The sequence below is a fragment of the Chlorocebus sabaeus genome, chromosome X, assembly GCF_047675955.1.
Source record: "Chlorocebus sabaeus isolate Y175 chromosome X, mChlSab1.0.hap1, whole genome shotgun sequence".
Classification (NCBI taxonomy): domain Eukaryota; kingdom Metazoa; phylum Chordata; class Mammalia; order Primates; family Cercopithecidae; genus Chlorocebus; species Chlorocebus sabaeus.
The window spans coordinates 114,543,574-114,561,499 of record NC_132933.1 but is presented as its reverse complement, the minus strand read 5'-3'; the positions used below and the strand labels follow the sequence as shown (position 1 = coordinate 114,561,499).

At 37.7% G+C, this 17,926-nt stretch overlaps 1 protein-coding gene across 9 annotated transcripts in view; it reads right to left on the bottom strand.

Moving 5' to 3' along the window:
• Positions 1-17,926, bottom strand: part of RPGR (retinitis pigmentosa GTPase regulator) — a 59,220-nt gene that overhangs the window by 19,271 nt on the left and 22,023 nt on the right. For 4 of the 9 annotated variants that reach the window (XM_073013797.1, XM_073013798.1, XM_073013800.1 and 1 more), the window contains exons 8-14: positions 17,200-17,355; positions 13,818-13,942; positions 11,202-11,387; positions 9,510-9,678; positions 3,954-4,045; positions 3,489-3,554; positions 67-247 (exon numbers count right to left, since the gene is read on the bottom strand). In XM_073013797.1, the coding sequence (XP_072869898.1) occupies positions 67-247; positions 3,489-3,554; positions 3,954-4,045; positions 9,510-9,678; positions 11,202-11,387; positions 13,818-13,942; positions 17,200-17,355 (975 nt within the window). The remainder of the gene's footprint in view (positions 1-66; positions 248-3,488; positions 3,555-3,953; positions 4,046-9,509; positions 9,679-11,201; positions 11,388-13,817; positions 13,943-17,199; positions 17,356-17,926) is intronic. The other 5 variants (XM_073013804.1, XM_073013805.1, XM_073013806.1 and 2 more) reach the window with 2 other exon arrangements.

The window sequence follows — 17,926 nt, the reverse complement described above, 5'->3', positions numbered from 1 at the left end:
ATACCTCTTTTTGTAAACCCTCTCCATCAGTGTCAGCCTGAGGTCCCACCTGGCCTGAGTCATTACCTAGTTCCTCATCTGAAAATGCTTTGATCGGCGTAGCTGGCTGCGCCATGAAAATCCCTCGCGACGCATGTTGCTCACGTGCTTTCCCTTCTTTCATTTCTGACATTTCTTCATATTCATCACTGTCATCGCTTTCAGTAAGAGCTGTATGCTGCATCAGTTCCCCAACTGTTTGTTGTTTCTGGAAATTTTTTTGAAGTAATTATCACAGTCATACTACTATTAGTTTACAAGGACACCTTATCTCCTTTAAATACTGCCAAGATTTTACATTTTTATAAGTCTAGGAGAATAAAAATAGCAAATTTGACCAGATAGTTTGCTGAAGTTTTGTTTTCTTTAAGGATCATTTGTGCCACTCTCTAGTCTGTGATTCACCTAATTTTGATTTAGTAACATGTATCTGTGTTTAATTTTCAACTCGTACTACCTGCCTTAATTTTGCCATTAATCACAATACCATCAATATTATTTATTCTCTGCCTCTTTTCTCAATCCGAATCAATCCTTACATAAAACTTCGAGATTAATTTTGCAAGATGCTATTAAAAAATGTACACTTCTTGGCCTGGCACAGTGGCTCACACCTGTAATCTCAGCACTTTAAGAGGCCGAAGCGGGTGGATCACCTGAAGTCAGGAGTTCAAGACTAGCCTGGCCAACATGGTGAAAACCTGTCTCTACTAAAAGTACAAAAATTAGCTGGGAGTGGTGGCACATGCCTGTAATCCCAGCCACTCGGGAGGCTGAGGCAGGAGAACTGCTTGAACTCGGCAGGCGGAGGTTGCAGTGAGCCAAGACTGTGCCACTGGACTCCAGCCTGGGCAACAAGAGCGAAACTCCATCTCAAAGAAAAAAAAGTACGCTTTTCTTGTACATAGTACAGCTTAGTATATTTTTCCCACTTTCCCGATCATCTCTAATTTTCAAATTTTTTTTCTTGCGACAGAGTTTCATTCTGTCACCTAGGTTGGAGCTCAGTGGCATGATCTCAGCTCACTGCAGCCTCTGCCTCCTGGGTTCCAGTGATTTCTCACCTCAGCCTCCTGAGTAGCTGGGACTATGGGTGCGCACCACCACACCCAGCTAATTTTTGTATTTTTAGTAGAGAGATGAGGTTTTACCATGATGGCCAGGCTGGTCTCGAACTCCTGACCTCAAGTGATCTGCCCATCTTGGCCACCCAAAGTGCTGGGATTACAGGCATGAGCCACCACGCCAGGCCTAATTTTCAAATTTTCATTTGTCTTTTTAGTCCACAAAATTCACAAAATAAATAAAAATGTAAAATTTGAAAAAAATGAATAGTCCACTCCTAGAACTGAAGAAACTGCACACGAAATGTTTTTGATCTATAAACTAAATAATAACAAATATATTTTTCTTTTCTAAACAAAACCTTCATATGCGCTTTCAAATTTTTGACCTTCTTCCTTGTACTGATTATATTCTTTTTTTTTTTTTTTTTTTTTTTGAGACGGAGTCTTGCTCTGTCGCCCGGGCTGGAGTGCAGTGGCCGGATCTCAGCTCACTGCAAGCTCCGCCTCCCGGGTTTACGCCATTCTCCTGCCTCAGCCTCCCGAGTAGCTGGGACTACAGGCGCCCGCCACTTCGCCCGGCTAGTTTTTTGTGTTTTTAGTAGAGACGGGGTTTCACCGTGTTAGCCAGGATGGTCTCGATCTCCTGACCTCGTGATCCGCCCATCTCGGCCTCCCAAAGTGCTGGGATTACAGGCTTGAGCCACCGCGCCCGGCCAGATTATATTCTTTAATTATAATAATTTCTATAAATGAAAGAACACTAAGAGGAAAGACTATTAAGTGTAAAATGTAAGAGTTGTATAAAAACTATGAAATCAAACACTGACATTTGAATAATGTATTAACAATATAAAAGTAATTTCCTGCTGGACCAAATAAGGCAAAACCAAATTGCTGATCTAAATTCTACAAACAAGCTAACGGATGCAAATATCTAATGAATTTGGGTCTCTGGATAGTAAAAACTCACTAATTCAAATTTTATAAACTGTGATGATTAGGCCTAGGAAGAGGTTCCTATTGTGCCAAAGAGATTATTAAAACATGACAAGTTAAAAATTAACAAGTTAATACACAGAAATAGTATAATAAATCTTTTATCATTTACTAAAGTAGGCCTGGTAGGGCCTACACTTAAAAGGACTACAGAAAGTATAAAATATATGTCAGTTTAAAAGCAATTGCTTTCCGTTTCTGGTTGTTCTTGGTCTTGCTCTTTAAAAAGTCATGATTCTTTTAAGAGCCCTAAGAGAGGAAGAAGGCCCGGTTGCCAGAACTGATTTCTAAAGGCACACGCCTTTCTTTCCCTAGCACAATAAAGCAGCCCAGAAGAGGGAGAGCCTGGAGTCCAAGGGAAGAGGAAGGAAAGAAACAAGAAAGGTGTCTGCTTGGAAGTATAGTCAGTCAAAAATCAGTCAATATTCATTGAGCTTCTACAAATGTGTTCGAACAACTCTCCCATATTCAAAGGAATGCTGTTATTCACCACGCCTTTCAGTATTATAGATAGAACGAATGAGGACTAGTTCTAAATTTTAACAATTTAGCATGATTCTTCTGCACTTCAGTGACTTCAATGTTAAGAGTTTTAAACTTGAAAACATGTCAAAGACACTACAAATAGAAATTAAATATTTTTTATAGTCTTCTTCCCTCAATTTACATTTCTCCGAATTATCTTCCTAATCCTCAAATCCCTCATTCATTCATCGCACTAGTCCTTAAAGCCAGGAAAAACAAAGGATTTCAGGGCAGGCCTTTATCTCTCTATGGTTGTGAAAACCACAGCCTATTCCCTTCTTTTGCTATTTGTTATTCATTAAAAGTCTCTCTTTCCTACCCATGAACAGTCTCTAATTTCCAAATGTTTAATCTTATTTTTATGCTATCAATTTCTTGATAAATTAAAGCCCAACCAAATATTGGGAAAGGTTATCAAAGATTTTCACTAAAATCACAAAATTGTAAAGCTAAAAAAGATATTAATATCATTCAGTAAAGTCAGCATAGTAATTCATTCAAAGTCATACTCAACCAAAGTCAGAGAGCCACTCTATCAATAAATGGTAGTCTTTTCCTACACATAAGAATTGTAATCATAACCTATGGCTTGGCAGAAGGAAAAGTATGGCTAGTATAACTTGTTAGTGATCCCAAAGAGCAAATTTCAGCAATAAAATGCTTCCACTCTTGTTTCTTTACAGAAAATACATAACATCAGAACAAGGCAAAATGGAGGTTATCTACATTGTATCCCTCTGTCTTTTAAATTCTAAAGTAAGTAAATGCTTACGTTTCTTGTGTTCTTTCCAAAAACCATCCAAAAAAATTAACTTAAAGTGTTCTTACCAACAATAATGAAAATAAATCTCCATATTATACCTTTTGTTTCTGAACTGGTGATAATTTTAATGACTTTTCATTGGAATTCAGGCTCATAATGTGTGTCTAAAATAAATAAAAAATATATATTATAAAAAGAATACAGTATATATACTATGTATTTGTACTATATATAGTACAAATTTTACATATATGGGTGTGTATATATGTATATATATGTATATATGTATATATATATACACACCCATATATATAACGAAGGGAAAACAGTTCAGATAGTAATAGAATCCACTCTCAATTGCCATACTAATAATGTGAGGATCAAAACAAATTTTATTATATGTGAATTATACCTCAATATAGTTGGCTAAAAATAACAAACAAAATAAGAAACAAGAAAGTGGTTTTCATGCATATAAGAGTATAGGAAGTATACACACATTCACATACACAATGAACTACAATTCAAACTCATATTTAGATAAACAGATAGGAAATCATTACCATATTCAAGATATCAGTAGTTTCTCCAAGGCTTTCTACGGTTGAAGAATTATCTATCTCTGCTTCTTTGGTCATTTCATCTAGAAAATAATCTGAATGATTAAATGGGAAAAAGGAAATCCAGATTTCAACAGAAAAGTGAAAGGCAACTGGAGAGAAAACAGAAATTATTCTATAATATAAAGTGTAGGTATAATTTTACTAAAAGTCCTTTAGCCTCATGTCAGGGAAACTGAAAAGAATTCATTCACAGTGACACAGGTTTTAAAATCTTTGTGAAGGTTTAAAAATGTTGACAACAATTAGATTACAATTGTTTCATTCATATGAACAGGCAAACACTATTCCTTTGGGATAAGTAACTACCCAGGTATCGAGCACTGTAATAGCTAGTCCTAAGAAGGGCCCCAACGACCTACATCCTCCTGGTGTTCATCCTCTTGTGTAGTTCCCTTGCACATTATACCAGGTTGGTCTGTATGTGCACAGCCAGTAAAATAAAGCAGACGTACCTGTGATAGCATTATAGCTTCTGTTTTGGTTATACACATGTATGCACCCTTGTGCTCGCTCTCTTGCTCTCTCTCTCTCCCCCTCCGCCCCTGGCTACACACGTGTACTCTCTCTCTTTCTTTCTAATCACTTGCTCTGTAGGAGTCCATGTTGTGAGCATCTCAAGGAAGTGAGGCCTCCTGCCAATGGCTATGTGAATGAGCTTGGAAGTGGATCTTCCAGACTCAGTCAAGCCTTCAGATAACTGCAACCTCATCTGACAGTGTGACTGCAACCCTGTGAAAGAACCTGGGCCAGAACCACCCAGCTAAGCTCCTGCTGGACTCCTGACTCTCAGAAAGTGTGTGAAATAATAAATGCTTTTTGTTTTAACCTGCTAAGTTTTAGGGTCATTTTTAAAATGTAGCAACAGATAACTAAAATGAACACCTAGAACCTTTCACAGAAAACTGCAAGGTTATTACATCATAAAGTAGATAATTAAAAGTCATAGGCTCTACTTGACTTTACATTTTTCTCAATTTCTCACTATGCCTTCATTGATCACTGATACATTTGGAAGTAGCTCCGTAATGAAGTCTTCACTAAAAAATGACAGTCCACACTGATCCCTCCCCTTTAAATCCACTGAATTGAATGAGCAAATAATCATTTGGTATTTATTCCATGTGCGGTAATATGCAGAATAGCAACCTAAGTAATTGCTAATTCTTTTTTATTTTTTATCATCTATATTTAAGGTATAAAACAGATGTTTTGATATACATATAGTAATAAGTTTATTAAGTATTAGCAATTACAATTTTGTTGTTTGTTGTTAAAAAATTTTAACTGCCATGAAGTTATAGTCTATGAGAAATTACATCCGTATGTTGGGAAGCAGGAAAAGTTTCACTATGGAGGTACATAGAAGGATAAGTAGAATTCTGAGAGGCAGAGATGGAGGTGTAAGGGGAAGACAATGAAGCCCATTCCTAATAAAGCAGCAGAACAGTAGTCTGAGCAAATGAGCAGAGGAAAGGACCTTGTCTTGAAGGCTTACCAAGTGCCAGAAACACATGCTTTTATATATGTTACACTGACCCTATGACAACAAGGAAGGTTAAGTATTATATTCTCATTTTGTAAATGAAGAAATTAAGTTTCAGTGACTGTTGGTGTCCAGTGTCAATCTTAGGTGTGTCTGACTCCACAGCCCTTGTTCTTTCCACTAAGTTAGACTGAAGAGATCAGTCTGATCAAAATTAAGAATCAGCAAACTTTTCTCTAAAAGGCCATATAGTAAACATCTTAGGCTTCCTGGGCCATATGGTCTCTGTCCTAACTAACCTATGACATTGTAGCAGAAAGCAGTCACAGACAATACATAAAGGAATGGGTATGGCTGGGTTCCAATAAAACTCTATTTGTAAAAACAAGTGGCCAGCTAGATTTGGCCCAAGAGCCATTGTTTGTAGACTATCATAATACATTACTACCATAAAACTACCTATTACCAAATGAAGATTGTAAGGAAAAGACTATTGAGAGATAAAGCTAGAATTGGGAATTAGATAGGAAAATTAACACTTATTTTCCTAATTAAGAATTCACTGAAGACACTGGAGCACATGTAAACTGAGTTGCACCTGAGGAAGATCACTGTGGAAAGTGTTATGCAGAACAGATTGGAGAGAGCAGAGAATATAGGTTTGGAAAATACATAGCAGATTATTTAAACTGATGGCCTTGCCTCAGATTTGACTGAGAAAACAGAAGTCATCATATCTGATCCACTTGATCTCCTCACCAACAAACATACCCAACTACCTATATTTGTACCCAAGTTCTCATTTGCCTGTTAAAATGTAGGATGTGTTTTTCCTGTTACCAAAGACCACTCTCTATGCCGGTCCCTCCTGTTTTGCAAGAGCTTTACAACTTTGGTTATACTTTCTCTCCTCTGTGCTATCTCCCTCTCCAGGACTACTGGCTCATTCATTACCATACAAATGTGCTCCAATATTTTCTATTGAGCCCACATCCCCCTCTAGCTGCCAGACCATTTCTCTGCTCCACTTCATCGGCAAATATACAAAGGAATTACGTGCTCATCTTATCTCCTCTTCAATTCCTCATTCCCCATTCATAAGTGACTCTTAACACTCTGGCTTCTTCCCTGATCTTCTCCTAGAACTGTTCTTGTCAAAGTCACCAGTAAACTCCATTATACCAAATCCACTGGATACTTCTTTGAGCTATTTTCCCTTGATCTTTGAGCAGTACTTTGCATTCACGACATTACACTGTCCTAATTTCCCACCTCCTGCCTTACTGGCTGACAAAGCTGAGGAAGGCTTCTTTGCCGGCTCTTCCTTCTCTACCTCTCAAATACTAGACGTTCTTAGGGCTACATTCTGGGCCCTCTTCTCTTCTGACTCGACTCTCTAGCAGGTGATTTCACCAACATCCATGGATTTTATTATTATTTTAAATAGAGAGAGGGGGTCTCGCTATGTTGCCCAGGCTGGTCTCAAACTCCTAACTTCAAGCAATCCTCCCACCTCAGCCTCTCAAAATACTGGGATTATAGGCATAAGTTACCATGCCCATCTCTTTTAAATACCATCTCTATGCTGATGGCTTCCAAATTTATATTTCTAGTCCAGGGCTCTCTTCTAAACTTTAGGCTTGTGTTTCAACAATCAGCTTGATATTTCTACTTGGATGCCTCACAGATATCCAAGGTTTGGTTCTTAATTTTATTCCTCAAATGTGTCAAGCTTCCTCTTGCTTAGGAATCATCCTTGATTCCTCACTTTAATTCACACCTATGTGTGGTGCATTCATAAGTTTAGCAAGTCCGGTTGGTTTTTATGTCTATAATGTATTTCACATCGTCCCTCTTCTCTTTTCTTTTTCTTTTCTCCATCTATGCTGCAAACACCTTGGTCCATACACTATCATCTCTTGCGAAGGGCTCACAAGTACTCTTCCTATTTCTAGTCTGGCCTCCGTATAATCTATATGGAGGTAGAAGTGATCATAATCATCTTAAAGTGGAAACAGGACTGGAACACATTAGTCTACTGCTTAAAATCTTTTAATGACTTTTCTATCGCACTTAAGAAAAACATTCATATCAAGTAGGTCCTCATGGCCTATAAAACCATAAATAGTTTTTCACTGTCTCTCCAATACCGCTTTGTCTTACCCTTTCCCTCACTTTCTAGCCCCACTGGTTGTCTTTTTCTTCTTAACTGCCTCTAAACCTTTGCCTATATTATTTTCTTTGCCTGAAATACATCTATTCTCCTTGTGTAGCCATCCCTTTCTTATCCTTTAGCTTAAATGATACCTCCTTAGTAAGACGTATCCTGATATACTTTTCCTCCATTATAAAGACTGAAGTCTGTGAATGATTTAGAAAATGTCACAGTATATGTTAGACACAACTTTCAAAATAAGTTTTATTAAGAAGAGAGTGTTAGCAGTCACAAGAAGACAAGAAGAGATGGCATTTCCTTTTGATCTAGCTACAAAATCATGCATATTTTCACATTCAGATCTCTGGGACTGAGAAACAATTTTCTCGAAACCATAAATGTCTTTTTTCCTTGTACACACTACATACTGGTTGTCAGAATCTACTACGTTTTCCATGTCCAGGGCTGAAGAGTACCATTAGACACTGATTCTTATTTCAAAAGAAAACATACAAAAGTTGTGGGTCAGGTGCAATAAATCAGCTCATTACCAAGGTCCTAGTTAGATATAATATTCCATTCCCATAGCCCACAATTCTTATCTGAGTTCCCAATCCTATATTACCTCAACCCTTTGCCTAGCTTCCGGATCTCAAAGATACAAAAATTATCTGTTTCTAGACCCTGATTCTTAGTCCCTGATGACAGGTTTATCTTCTTAATTTCAAATCTACTGCTTACTTTCTGATCTCCTGGTCCTGGTTTCTTGTCCTACCCCTATCAAATAGAGAATTATGTTGGCTATTACAAATAAAACTGCTATGAATCTTCAAAAAATATATATATATTTTGAAACTTCCAGTAATTTTCAGAAAAGGAATGTCTCCTTCAAAAATTATTTGCCATTTACTTCAAAAAATATATGTGTCATTGGAACAATAATTTTAAAACACATGAGAATCCCTAAATTTAATTAAGAGAGAATATTCCCTCTTTAGACATCCTGCAGTAACATACAGACACTCCTAAGATACACAAATATCTGTAAAGAAAATTACTTAGAATAGGTATAGAATAGTGAAAGAGCTGGGATTACAACTTAAAACGTGAAATCTGTATCTAACAGGCGGTGAGGTAAAGGTATTTAATATTAATCATAACGACATTTACTGAGGTGTTTCTAGAGGTGCTGGGCTCAATGCTAATTACTTTACATGCCTGATCTCACTGAAGCCTCTCAATCACTCTCTGAAGTCAGTATTATTAAATCAATTTCAAAGCCAAGGAAACTGAGGCTTAGAGAGGTTAAGTAACTTACCCAAAGTCAGTCACACAGCTAGTAAATGTTAAAACTGGCATTTGACCCCAGATCAATTTAACTCCATATTCCATGCTCTTAACCATTATGTTATACTGCTTAAATATAGAATTTCACATAGATCCAGAAGACCTGCATTCAAATTCTGACCACTTCATGTATAAGCTGAGTGACCTTGAGCAAGTCACTTGATCTCTTCAAGCCTTGCTTTTCTTATCTCTGAAATGAGGACTGTAACTCCCTCCTAAGTTCATCGAGTGGTTTCAGGGTTTAAAGGGGATACAGTTAGGAAAGGTGCTATGACTGTTACCCACTGCTCTATAAAGATATGCTGCTATGGTTACATGGCAGTCTTGGGGCACTGATGGTGCTTTCTATTTGTAAGGATATTCCTGGATTTGAGTTCAAATGAGGGATGTTAGGCTCTAACCAGGGAGAGAACAATTTAAATAACTAGAGAAAACATCTTAAGATAAACATAAAAACAACAGGAATAAAAGGCACATTTATCCTGAGAGCAGAGAGAGTAGCAAATGTTACCTGGTTCCTCTGGGTGCATGAGGTCCTGTTCAGGTAAGACGCTCTGTAGGAGGTTACTCTCAGAACAACGTGGAAAGACCGAATTGGGGGGAAAACAAGCAGAAAGGCCAAGAGTCCCTTCTCTTGGAGGTAGTGTTCTCATCATTGAAAAAGAATCTGGAGACCTCTCCTTTAAAATAAGCAGGTTAAACAAACTATTAAATGATGTTATATATTTAATATTGATATAAACCTTCCTAAAAGTTGCAAAAATATTTAAGAGAAAGAGTTCAAAGTATGCCAACACTCCACAGCATTTACTTCTTAATAATTCCCCCAAAGGCTCAAAAACATTTTGTTCTGTTGTCTCTGTATCTTAGTTGCTCTAAATTTCAATTTGGAAGCTTTATTTTTCACATAACGGGGGAAAAGTGTGTGTGCATTTTCTCCACACCCCCTAAGAAACAAAAAATTACTTAGAAGATGTAAATTAACAACAACTACAAAACACTGATGGGGTATTTCTCAACTTTTCCATATATGCTTTTTCAAACAAAACACCAGATTTAACCTTTTTACTTCAAAAGAAATATGTTGGCTATTACAAATAAAACTGCTAGGAACCTTCAAAAAAACATGTTTTGAAACTTTTGGTAATTTTTGAAAAAAGAAATGTCACCTTCAAAAATTATTTACCATTTACTTTAAAAAATGTATGTGCCATTGGGGCCGGGCTTGATGGCTCACACCTGTAATCCCAGCATGCTAGGAGGCTGAGGCTGGTGGATCACTTGAGGTCAGGAGTTCGAGACCAGCCTTGCCAGCATGGTGAAACCCTGTCTCTCCTAAAAATACAAAAAAATTAGCCGGTCATGGTGGCACGCGCCTGTAGTCCCAGCTACTCAGGTGGCTGAGGCAGGAGAATTGCTTGAACCCAGGAGGTGGAGGTTTCAGTGAGCCAAGATTGAGCTACTGCACCCCAGCCTGGGCAACAGAGTGAGAGACTGTCTCAAAAACAAAAAAAAACAAAAAACCAAAAAGACAAAAAACAAAACACACACACACACATACATGTATGTCATTGGAACAATAATTTTAAAACACAGAAGAAAAATCTCTAAATTTAATTAAGAGGGAATATTTCCTCTCTCTAATTGAAGTCCTTATTCCTTTGTTTTCCCATTTCATTGTTTATAGTGTACAATCTTCCACTGCTCATGAGGCTTAACTGAAAGACAAAAGAATGTAGCATTATATAAGATAAGTCCTACAGAGTTCTGAACAACGTAACATTGTCAACGATACTGTATTGCATACTTAAAAATCTGTTAAGTGGGTATATTTGTTGTATTTTTACTACCATAATAAAAAAAAGCATATAACAAGGTGAAATTCAAGCCACATGCAGTTGAAAAAACAATTCAGCATTCAATGTGAGGTGATAAAATAGGACTATAAAAGGATGCTTTTATAGCACCATTGTCCATATGCAAAGGTTTTCTATAATTTAAATTTTCCATTTTGTGTCTTTAAAAAAAGCATTAAGCTTTTCTGAATTAACTCTAAAAGTTTGTAAGCACTCAACTCTAATAATTTTATTTAGCAAATTTATCTGAGAAGACCCTTTGATTTAAAAAGAAAACAGATTTTTTTCTTCTAGTTTTCTTTGCAGTGCTACATAATACTATTATACACAATAGGCCACCACTGTACCCTCTCTCTTCGCCGCATACGTGCTGATAGAGTTCTCTGCAGTACATTTCCTGAGGTTAAACTGCCATACGGCAGAAAAGTCTCCACAGATAAGCAAGTATCACTTATTTCATCGAATTCCATTTCTTTTGCCACACCACGATGAGGAGCAGCAAAAACTACCATGTGACATCCACCACAAGCAACCTGCAGCATAAATCCACAGAAAAACTAATTAACATTGGCTTCAAACACAAATGAGTTTTTAACAGTTATCAGCTGTAAGACATTTATTTAGTGGTAGGCTTCCTAGACAGACTGACTTGGTGAATCTGTCTATACGTATGTGTGTGCACAATGAGAATGTGTACACAATATGTACAAAATATGTACACAATTGGCCGGGCGTGGTGGCTCAAGCCTGTAATCCCAGCACTTTGGGAGGCCAAGGTGGACAGATCATGAGGTCAGGAGATTGAGACCATCCTGGCTAACATGGTGAAACTCCGTCTCTACTAAAAATACAAAAAATTAGCCGGGTGTGGTGGCAGGCGCCTGTAGTCCCAGCTACCTGGGAAGCTGAGGCAGGAGAATGGCGTGAACCCAGCAGGCAGAGGTTGCAGTGAGCCAAGATCGCACCACTGCACTCCAGCCTGGGCGACGGAGCAAGACTCCATCTCAAAAAAAAAAAAAAAAAAAAAAAGTACATAATTACTACACATATTCTTTAAACACTGTGATTGAAAATTAGAACAAGTTTAATCCACCATTTAACTTTCAATTTAAAATAATATAGAGAAAAAATACTTGGCAGATTACATTTCTCCTTACAGTTAGAAAATGTTATTTTAATCTGAGAGAAACATTAAAAACGTGAAAAATTGCTCAGAGAAGTTCTACTGGAAGAATTTTTTTTTAAAAGTATAAATCAGTCTCTTGGGCTAATTATGTCTCTAAGCCCTCTTTATATGAACATTTTCTAAGTTTAATGCTTAAAAGTAAATCCTTAGAGGAAAATAAATGCAAGTATGCCTGATGACGGAACAATAAACAATGAAATCAGCATTCAAAGAATTTTGAGAAATAAGTCATTTTCAAGAAAATGCTTTAAAAAACCCACAGCGCAGTATTTTCTGTACATAGGTTCTAGATACTTTATCATGTTCTATTTTTCCTTCATAATACTTTAAATTTTAAAATTTATATACATTTTTGTATATCCCTTTTAAAAACTGTAAAACTATAATGAATAAGTCCTCAATGAACGAGGACGTGGTTATTCCATTCATCACTGTACACGGTACTTTGTATTTTTTTCTTTCTGGTTTTTTTTTTTTTTTTTTTGAGATGGAGTTTTACTGTTGTCGCCCAGGCTGGAGTGCAATGGCACAATCTCAGCTCACTGCAACCTCTGCCTCCCGGATTCAAGCGATTATTTTGCCTCAGGATCCCAAGAAGCTGGGATTAGAGGTGCCTACCACTATGCCCAGCTAATTTTTGTATTTTTAGTAGAGATGGGGTTTCGCCATGTTAGCCAGGCTGGTCTTGAACTCCTGACCTCAGGTGATCTGCCCGCCTCGGCCTCCCAAAGTGCTAGGATTACAGGCGTGAGCCAGCGCACCTGACCAGTACTTTGTATTTCTTATACTTAGCACACTATCTTACCCATAGTAGTCTTTCATTAAATGACTATCAAATCAATAAATGAAAGTGTTCCATATTATGAGACACTGAGTCTTTGGAGGACAAATTTCAATATTATCATCAAGTCAACAGAATTTTCAAAAGTCAAAACGTAACTGGCAAAAATATTAAGAAACAATACAGGTATGATGCATGATGGTGATGTGACACTGAAATAATACATCCTTAACCTATGAAAATGTAGCCAAAAAACCATATCTTCAAAACTCTTTATTTTATTTTTTATTTTTTATTTTTTTTTGAGACAGGGTCTCACTGTCACCTGGTCTGGAGTGCAGTGACACGACCTCAGCTCACTGCAACCTCCACCTTCTGGGTTCCAGCAATTCTCATGCCTCAGCCTCCCGAGTAGCTGGGATTACAGGCGTGTACCTCCACACCTGGCTAATTTTTGCATTTTTAGTAGAGACGGGGTTTCACCATGTTGGCCAAGCTGTTCTTAAATTCCTGATCTCAGGTGATCCGCCCGCCTTGGCCTCCCAAAGTGCTGGGATTACAGGAGTGAGCCACCGTGTCCCACCAAAACTCTTTGTTTATTATCAGACTTTCTGTTGAGCAGGATTTGAGAGTCTAACATTTAATTCAGCAAATATTTACTAAAGACTACTGTGAGTAAGGTACTCTGCTGGGTGCTACACAAGATACCAAGTTTGCAGGCATGGCACAGTCCCAGCTTTCAACAGATATATGAGAACGAAGCAGAACAGTCAAGATTTCAGCAAAAAGGAAGATGCTAAAGGAGGACAATTAGGAGCAACACATTTTCTGACTGGCATAATGTCTGACATTTGGCTTTTAGGAAACAAGTATATTTATTAGATATATCTATGATACTCTTCCATACAAACGTAAAAGTACTTATTTTCTATGAAATACTGAAAGATTCAAATACCGTAATAAGAAAATATAAACAGGGAAATGTGATAGCCTTACCAATTTAACTATAAACCTCAAAAAATTAGAGCACAAAGTAGGAATGAAGTGATTGGTAAAATTCTCCAGTCCAAGTCCTAATTTTCCGTGGCGACCATCTCCAAAAGTATACATAAGGCCGATATCTAAAATGCAAAAATAATGAAGAGAATTATAAAAATGTTACTTGTATGGATCTATTTGTAAACAGATAAATATGTTAACTCATACTGCAATTCTGATTATCCCCCTCAAATTCTGCATTGAATTTCCTCTATTGATCTTTCCACACTCTCTATGGTCTCTGTGGTCCTTCATGTAACATCAGGCAATAAATATTCTGAGAATAAATCAATTAACCTTGGTGGTTTGTGAAGCTGATGATCCGTCATGCAAGGCAGTGTGTGGAGCAGCAGCAATACAGCATGAGAGCTTGAGCTACACATCATATATTCCAAGCGAAGGAGAAGGAGATGCTTGTATTCTGGTCCCTACATCCCAACACAGTCTATTTTCCTTTTTCCTGAGGTCATTGATAGATCAGAGTTTCTCAACTTTGGCATTATTGACATTTGGGGCCAGATAATTCATGGTCGTGCGGGTCTGTCCTGTGCACTGTAGGATGTTCAGCAGCATCCTTGGCCTCTACCCACTAAATGCCAGTAGGACAACTCCACTCTGCAGCCATGACCATTAAAAAATGTCTCCAAACGTTGTCGTGTGACTTGGGGAGTGGGATGTGCATAAAATCTCTACAACTGGCTTAGCGTAACTAATCTGGCTCCTGGGCTGTGGGATACTGTTGAAGTAAATGCCATAAGCCAACAATGCTAACTAATTCCTATACCAAAACTTGGGTCCCCTCTGAAACTGGGCCCACAACGATGATGAGTAATCTTGTTACTTCTCGCCAGTTAGCCCTTTTGCTTATTGACATAGCAGCTATTACGAACCTTCACACTCCTTTCTTCAAGCCGCTCCTTCATACCCTCCATCTCAACTGGGGTAAGTGCAAGGGAAGCAGAAGTAAGGGGGGGGTTAATATGGTGCAAAGGAGGGGAATTTTCCTCTAGTCTGGGGATTAGGGAAGGCTTTCAAAGGGAAACCTAAAGGATGAGTAGGGTTTAGCGGCACGAAGAAGGGAGCAAAAAATCTTCATGCAGTCAGCAGTACATAGAAAGCCTCTGAATCAAGAGCAAACGTGGCTTGGGCAAGAAACTGAAAGGCAACTAATACGCCTAGAGCACCAAGGGGAGAGTGGTAGGAGATGAGTCTGAAGAGGTGAAAAGGGAGTGTCCTATTAGTTCAGATGAAGAATTTTTGAACTTTTATCTTAAGGACATTAAGAAGGAAAATGAATGGTTTTAAGCTGGGAAACAATTGGGTCACCTTTGGGGACCTCTGATTTAAGATGGCAAAGTGACTGCATACTAAGCAAATCCAAGAGAACTGACTGAAAGATCATTAGAAATAATAATATAATTCAGTAAGGTGACAAGTATAAAAATAAATTTACAAAAATAAGTAGATTCCCTGTAAATATGTAAATAAGTGATATTCAGTGTTTGGACTCTTTATTTTTTGAGATGGAGTCTCGCTCTGTTACCCAGGCTGGAGTACAGTGGCGCGATCTCGGCTCACTGCAACCTCTGCCTCCTGGGTTCAAGTGATTCTCCTGTCTCAGCCTCAATAGCTGGGATTACAGGCACGCACTGCCACGCCGGCTAATTTTTGTATTTTTTTTTTTAGTAGAGATGGGGTTTCACCATGTTGACCAGGCTGTAGACTCTTATAATTCTTACTATTAAGTATTTATGTCCTTCTTTTATATATACTCCTTATCATCTTTATCCCTTCTTCCTCCTCCTTTTCAACCTGATTTCTTTACCCAAATGTTTTTTTAAAGTTTGCCTTTTAAATTTGATTGTCTTTTGCCTGAAAAAAAATAAACCCTGATCCAAGCTGCCTGGTGGCACTTCCAACTTCAGAGAGCTTTTAACAATATGAGCCACTGGCTATAATGGGGAACTGGCAAGGCCTTGCAGATAACCCACTACGTACTTCTCATTAGTCCTGGAGGGAAAAAAAAAAAACAAAAAATTCCACACCACTTGCTCTCTAGGGACAATTGATGAACAAAAAGGCAAACAAAGTTAATGTTCAATGATTTGTGCTATAACTCTTTTTATCAGGAGTAAAGGTACTATGAAAATTTAACTAAATAATCAAATTGTATGTTAGATGACAGATTAAAAACTATGTGTTTACTATCAGTGGCGGTTTAGAGTTGATGAAAAATGACAGTAAGGACAGAGAAAGTGACACTAGGACCCTATAGTTAAGGGATACACATCAACAACTCTTAGTGGATGATGAATGAATAATACTTTTCATATTCTATATAATGCTATTTCATGATATGTTCTCAAGAGCATTGATACTTGATAATGGGCAGGTCATCCTCTCTGAAAGGTTCTCTGGGGAAGAAGGAACAGTGTATCTTGCATTTGCTGATTCCTAGTTTCCCTAGCCAGACACCATTAGACGAGTGGTAGCTTTTTCAGGAGCTTTTTCGTAGCGGGAGCTTTTCAGAAAGAAGGGAAAAAAGTAGAAATGCTAGTAAATGGATTATGTCAATATACTAGATGATTTCTGACTTTCCGATGATTCACTCCATTTTTAGACAGAAATAGTGAAATTATACACCCTTTTGTTACAAAGCATTGAAAACTGTGGACTATATCCATTACCTACATATATGTGACTGAATCATTTAGGGGAGAATCTTCACTGAGTCCTACATTATTAGCAGCACATAGTTTTGAGGCTGAGAAGTGGGCTCAAAGGAACATTTCCCTGCATGAAGGAGATACCACAGAGTGGAAGAAGGTATCCACTTAGTGGTCTCTGAGGGGCCTTTCTCTCTAATACTGTGGAAAGAGAAGGAAAGGAGTCATTCCTGAAAACGCCTCCAGATGGCAAAAACATAAGAATCGACTCGGCCTGAATGCAGCTCTGTCAGACTGAATAGGAAGAATGTTTTAAAATAAGTTTCTGCTTGTGGGATTTTTCCTTTTGGCCTGAGCAGAGTTAAGAGCCTTCAAATTGATATAATTTCAAAAAGATTCCTGTTTTCTGCCAAAGAATAATACTATGGTCTAACTTCTGACATCAGCAGGCTATTGTGAGGTTCTAAATCTTGGGATCATTTACATTTATTCTAAATTGAATTAAAATAATAAAAAGGAGCTCATGACTTTATACTTTGGAATAGTAAACATGGAATTCCATTTTTCTCAGTCATTAATTCCTTTATTTAAGTTACATTCATTTCAGATATAATTTATTTTGTAATAAAATATACCCCATTCTATAAATATATAACAGAAATTCTAATCCATACCTGTTATCAAAGCTGTGTGATTTTCTCCACAAGAAATATAACTTATTGTATGATCCCTAATATTCTCAATGACTTTGGGTTCTGAAGTTTCAAAAAGAAAAGTGCCAAGACCCAGCTGACCAAACTGTCCCAGGCCAAACGTATACACAGCATTCTCTGAAATGAAAGGGGCAAATACAAGAGAACGATTATGGAAGCAGACACTGTTTACCATCATATCTGGAAAAATTGTGACATTCAACCTTTTATAGTGAAGGTTAAGTGCCTCTGGGGGAAAAAAAACCCATTTAAGAATACTTAACATTGAAGTATAAATCTTTCAATGACGAAGGAAGAGAAAAATGAAAAGGTACATAATTACAAAAATTATGACATGGGTATTATTTTATCTTTTATACATAAACATAAAAGTTAGGTAAGTAACAGGTATGATACAAAGCACATAAGTCAGGGAACTATCTGAAACGTCCCCATAATTACATCAGCTCAAAAAGTACCAACTATCGGCTGGTAGCTCATGCCTGTAATCCCAGCACCTTGGGAGGCCAAGGTGGGTGGACTGCTTGAGGCCAGGCTTGAGACTGGCCCCATCTCTATTAAAATTATAAAAATTAGTTGGGCATGATGGCACGCATCTGTAATTCCAGCTACATCGGGAGGCTGAGGCACAAGAATCGCTTGAACCCAGGAGGCAGAGGTTGCAGTGGGCCAAGATTGCACCACTGCA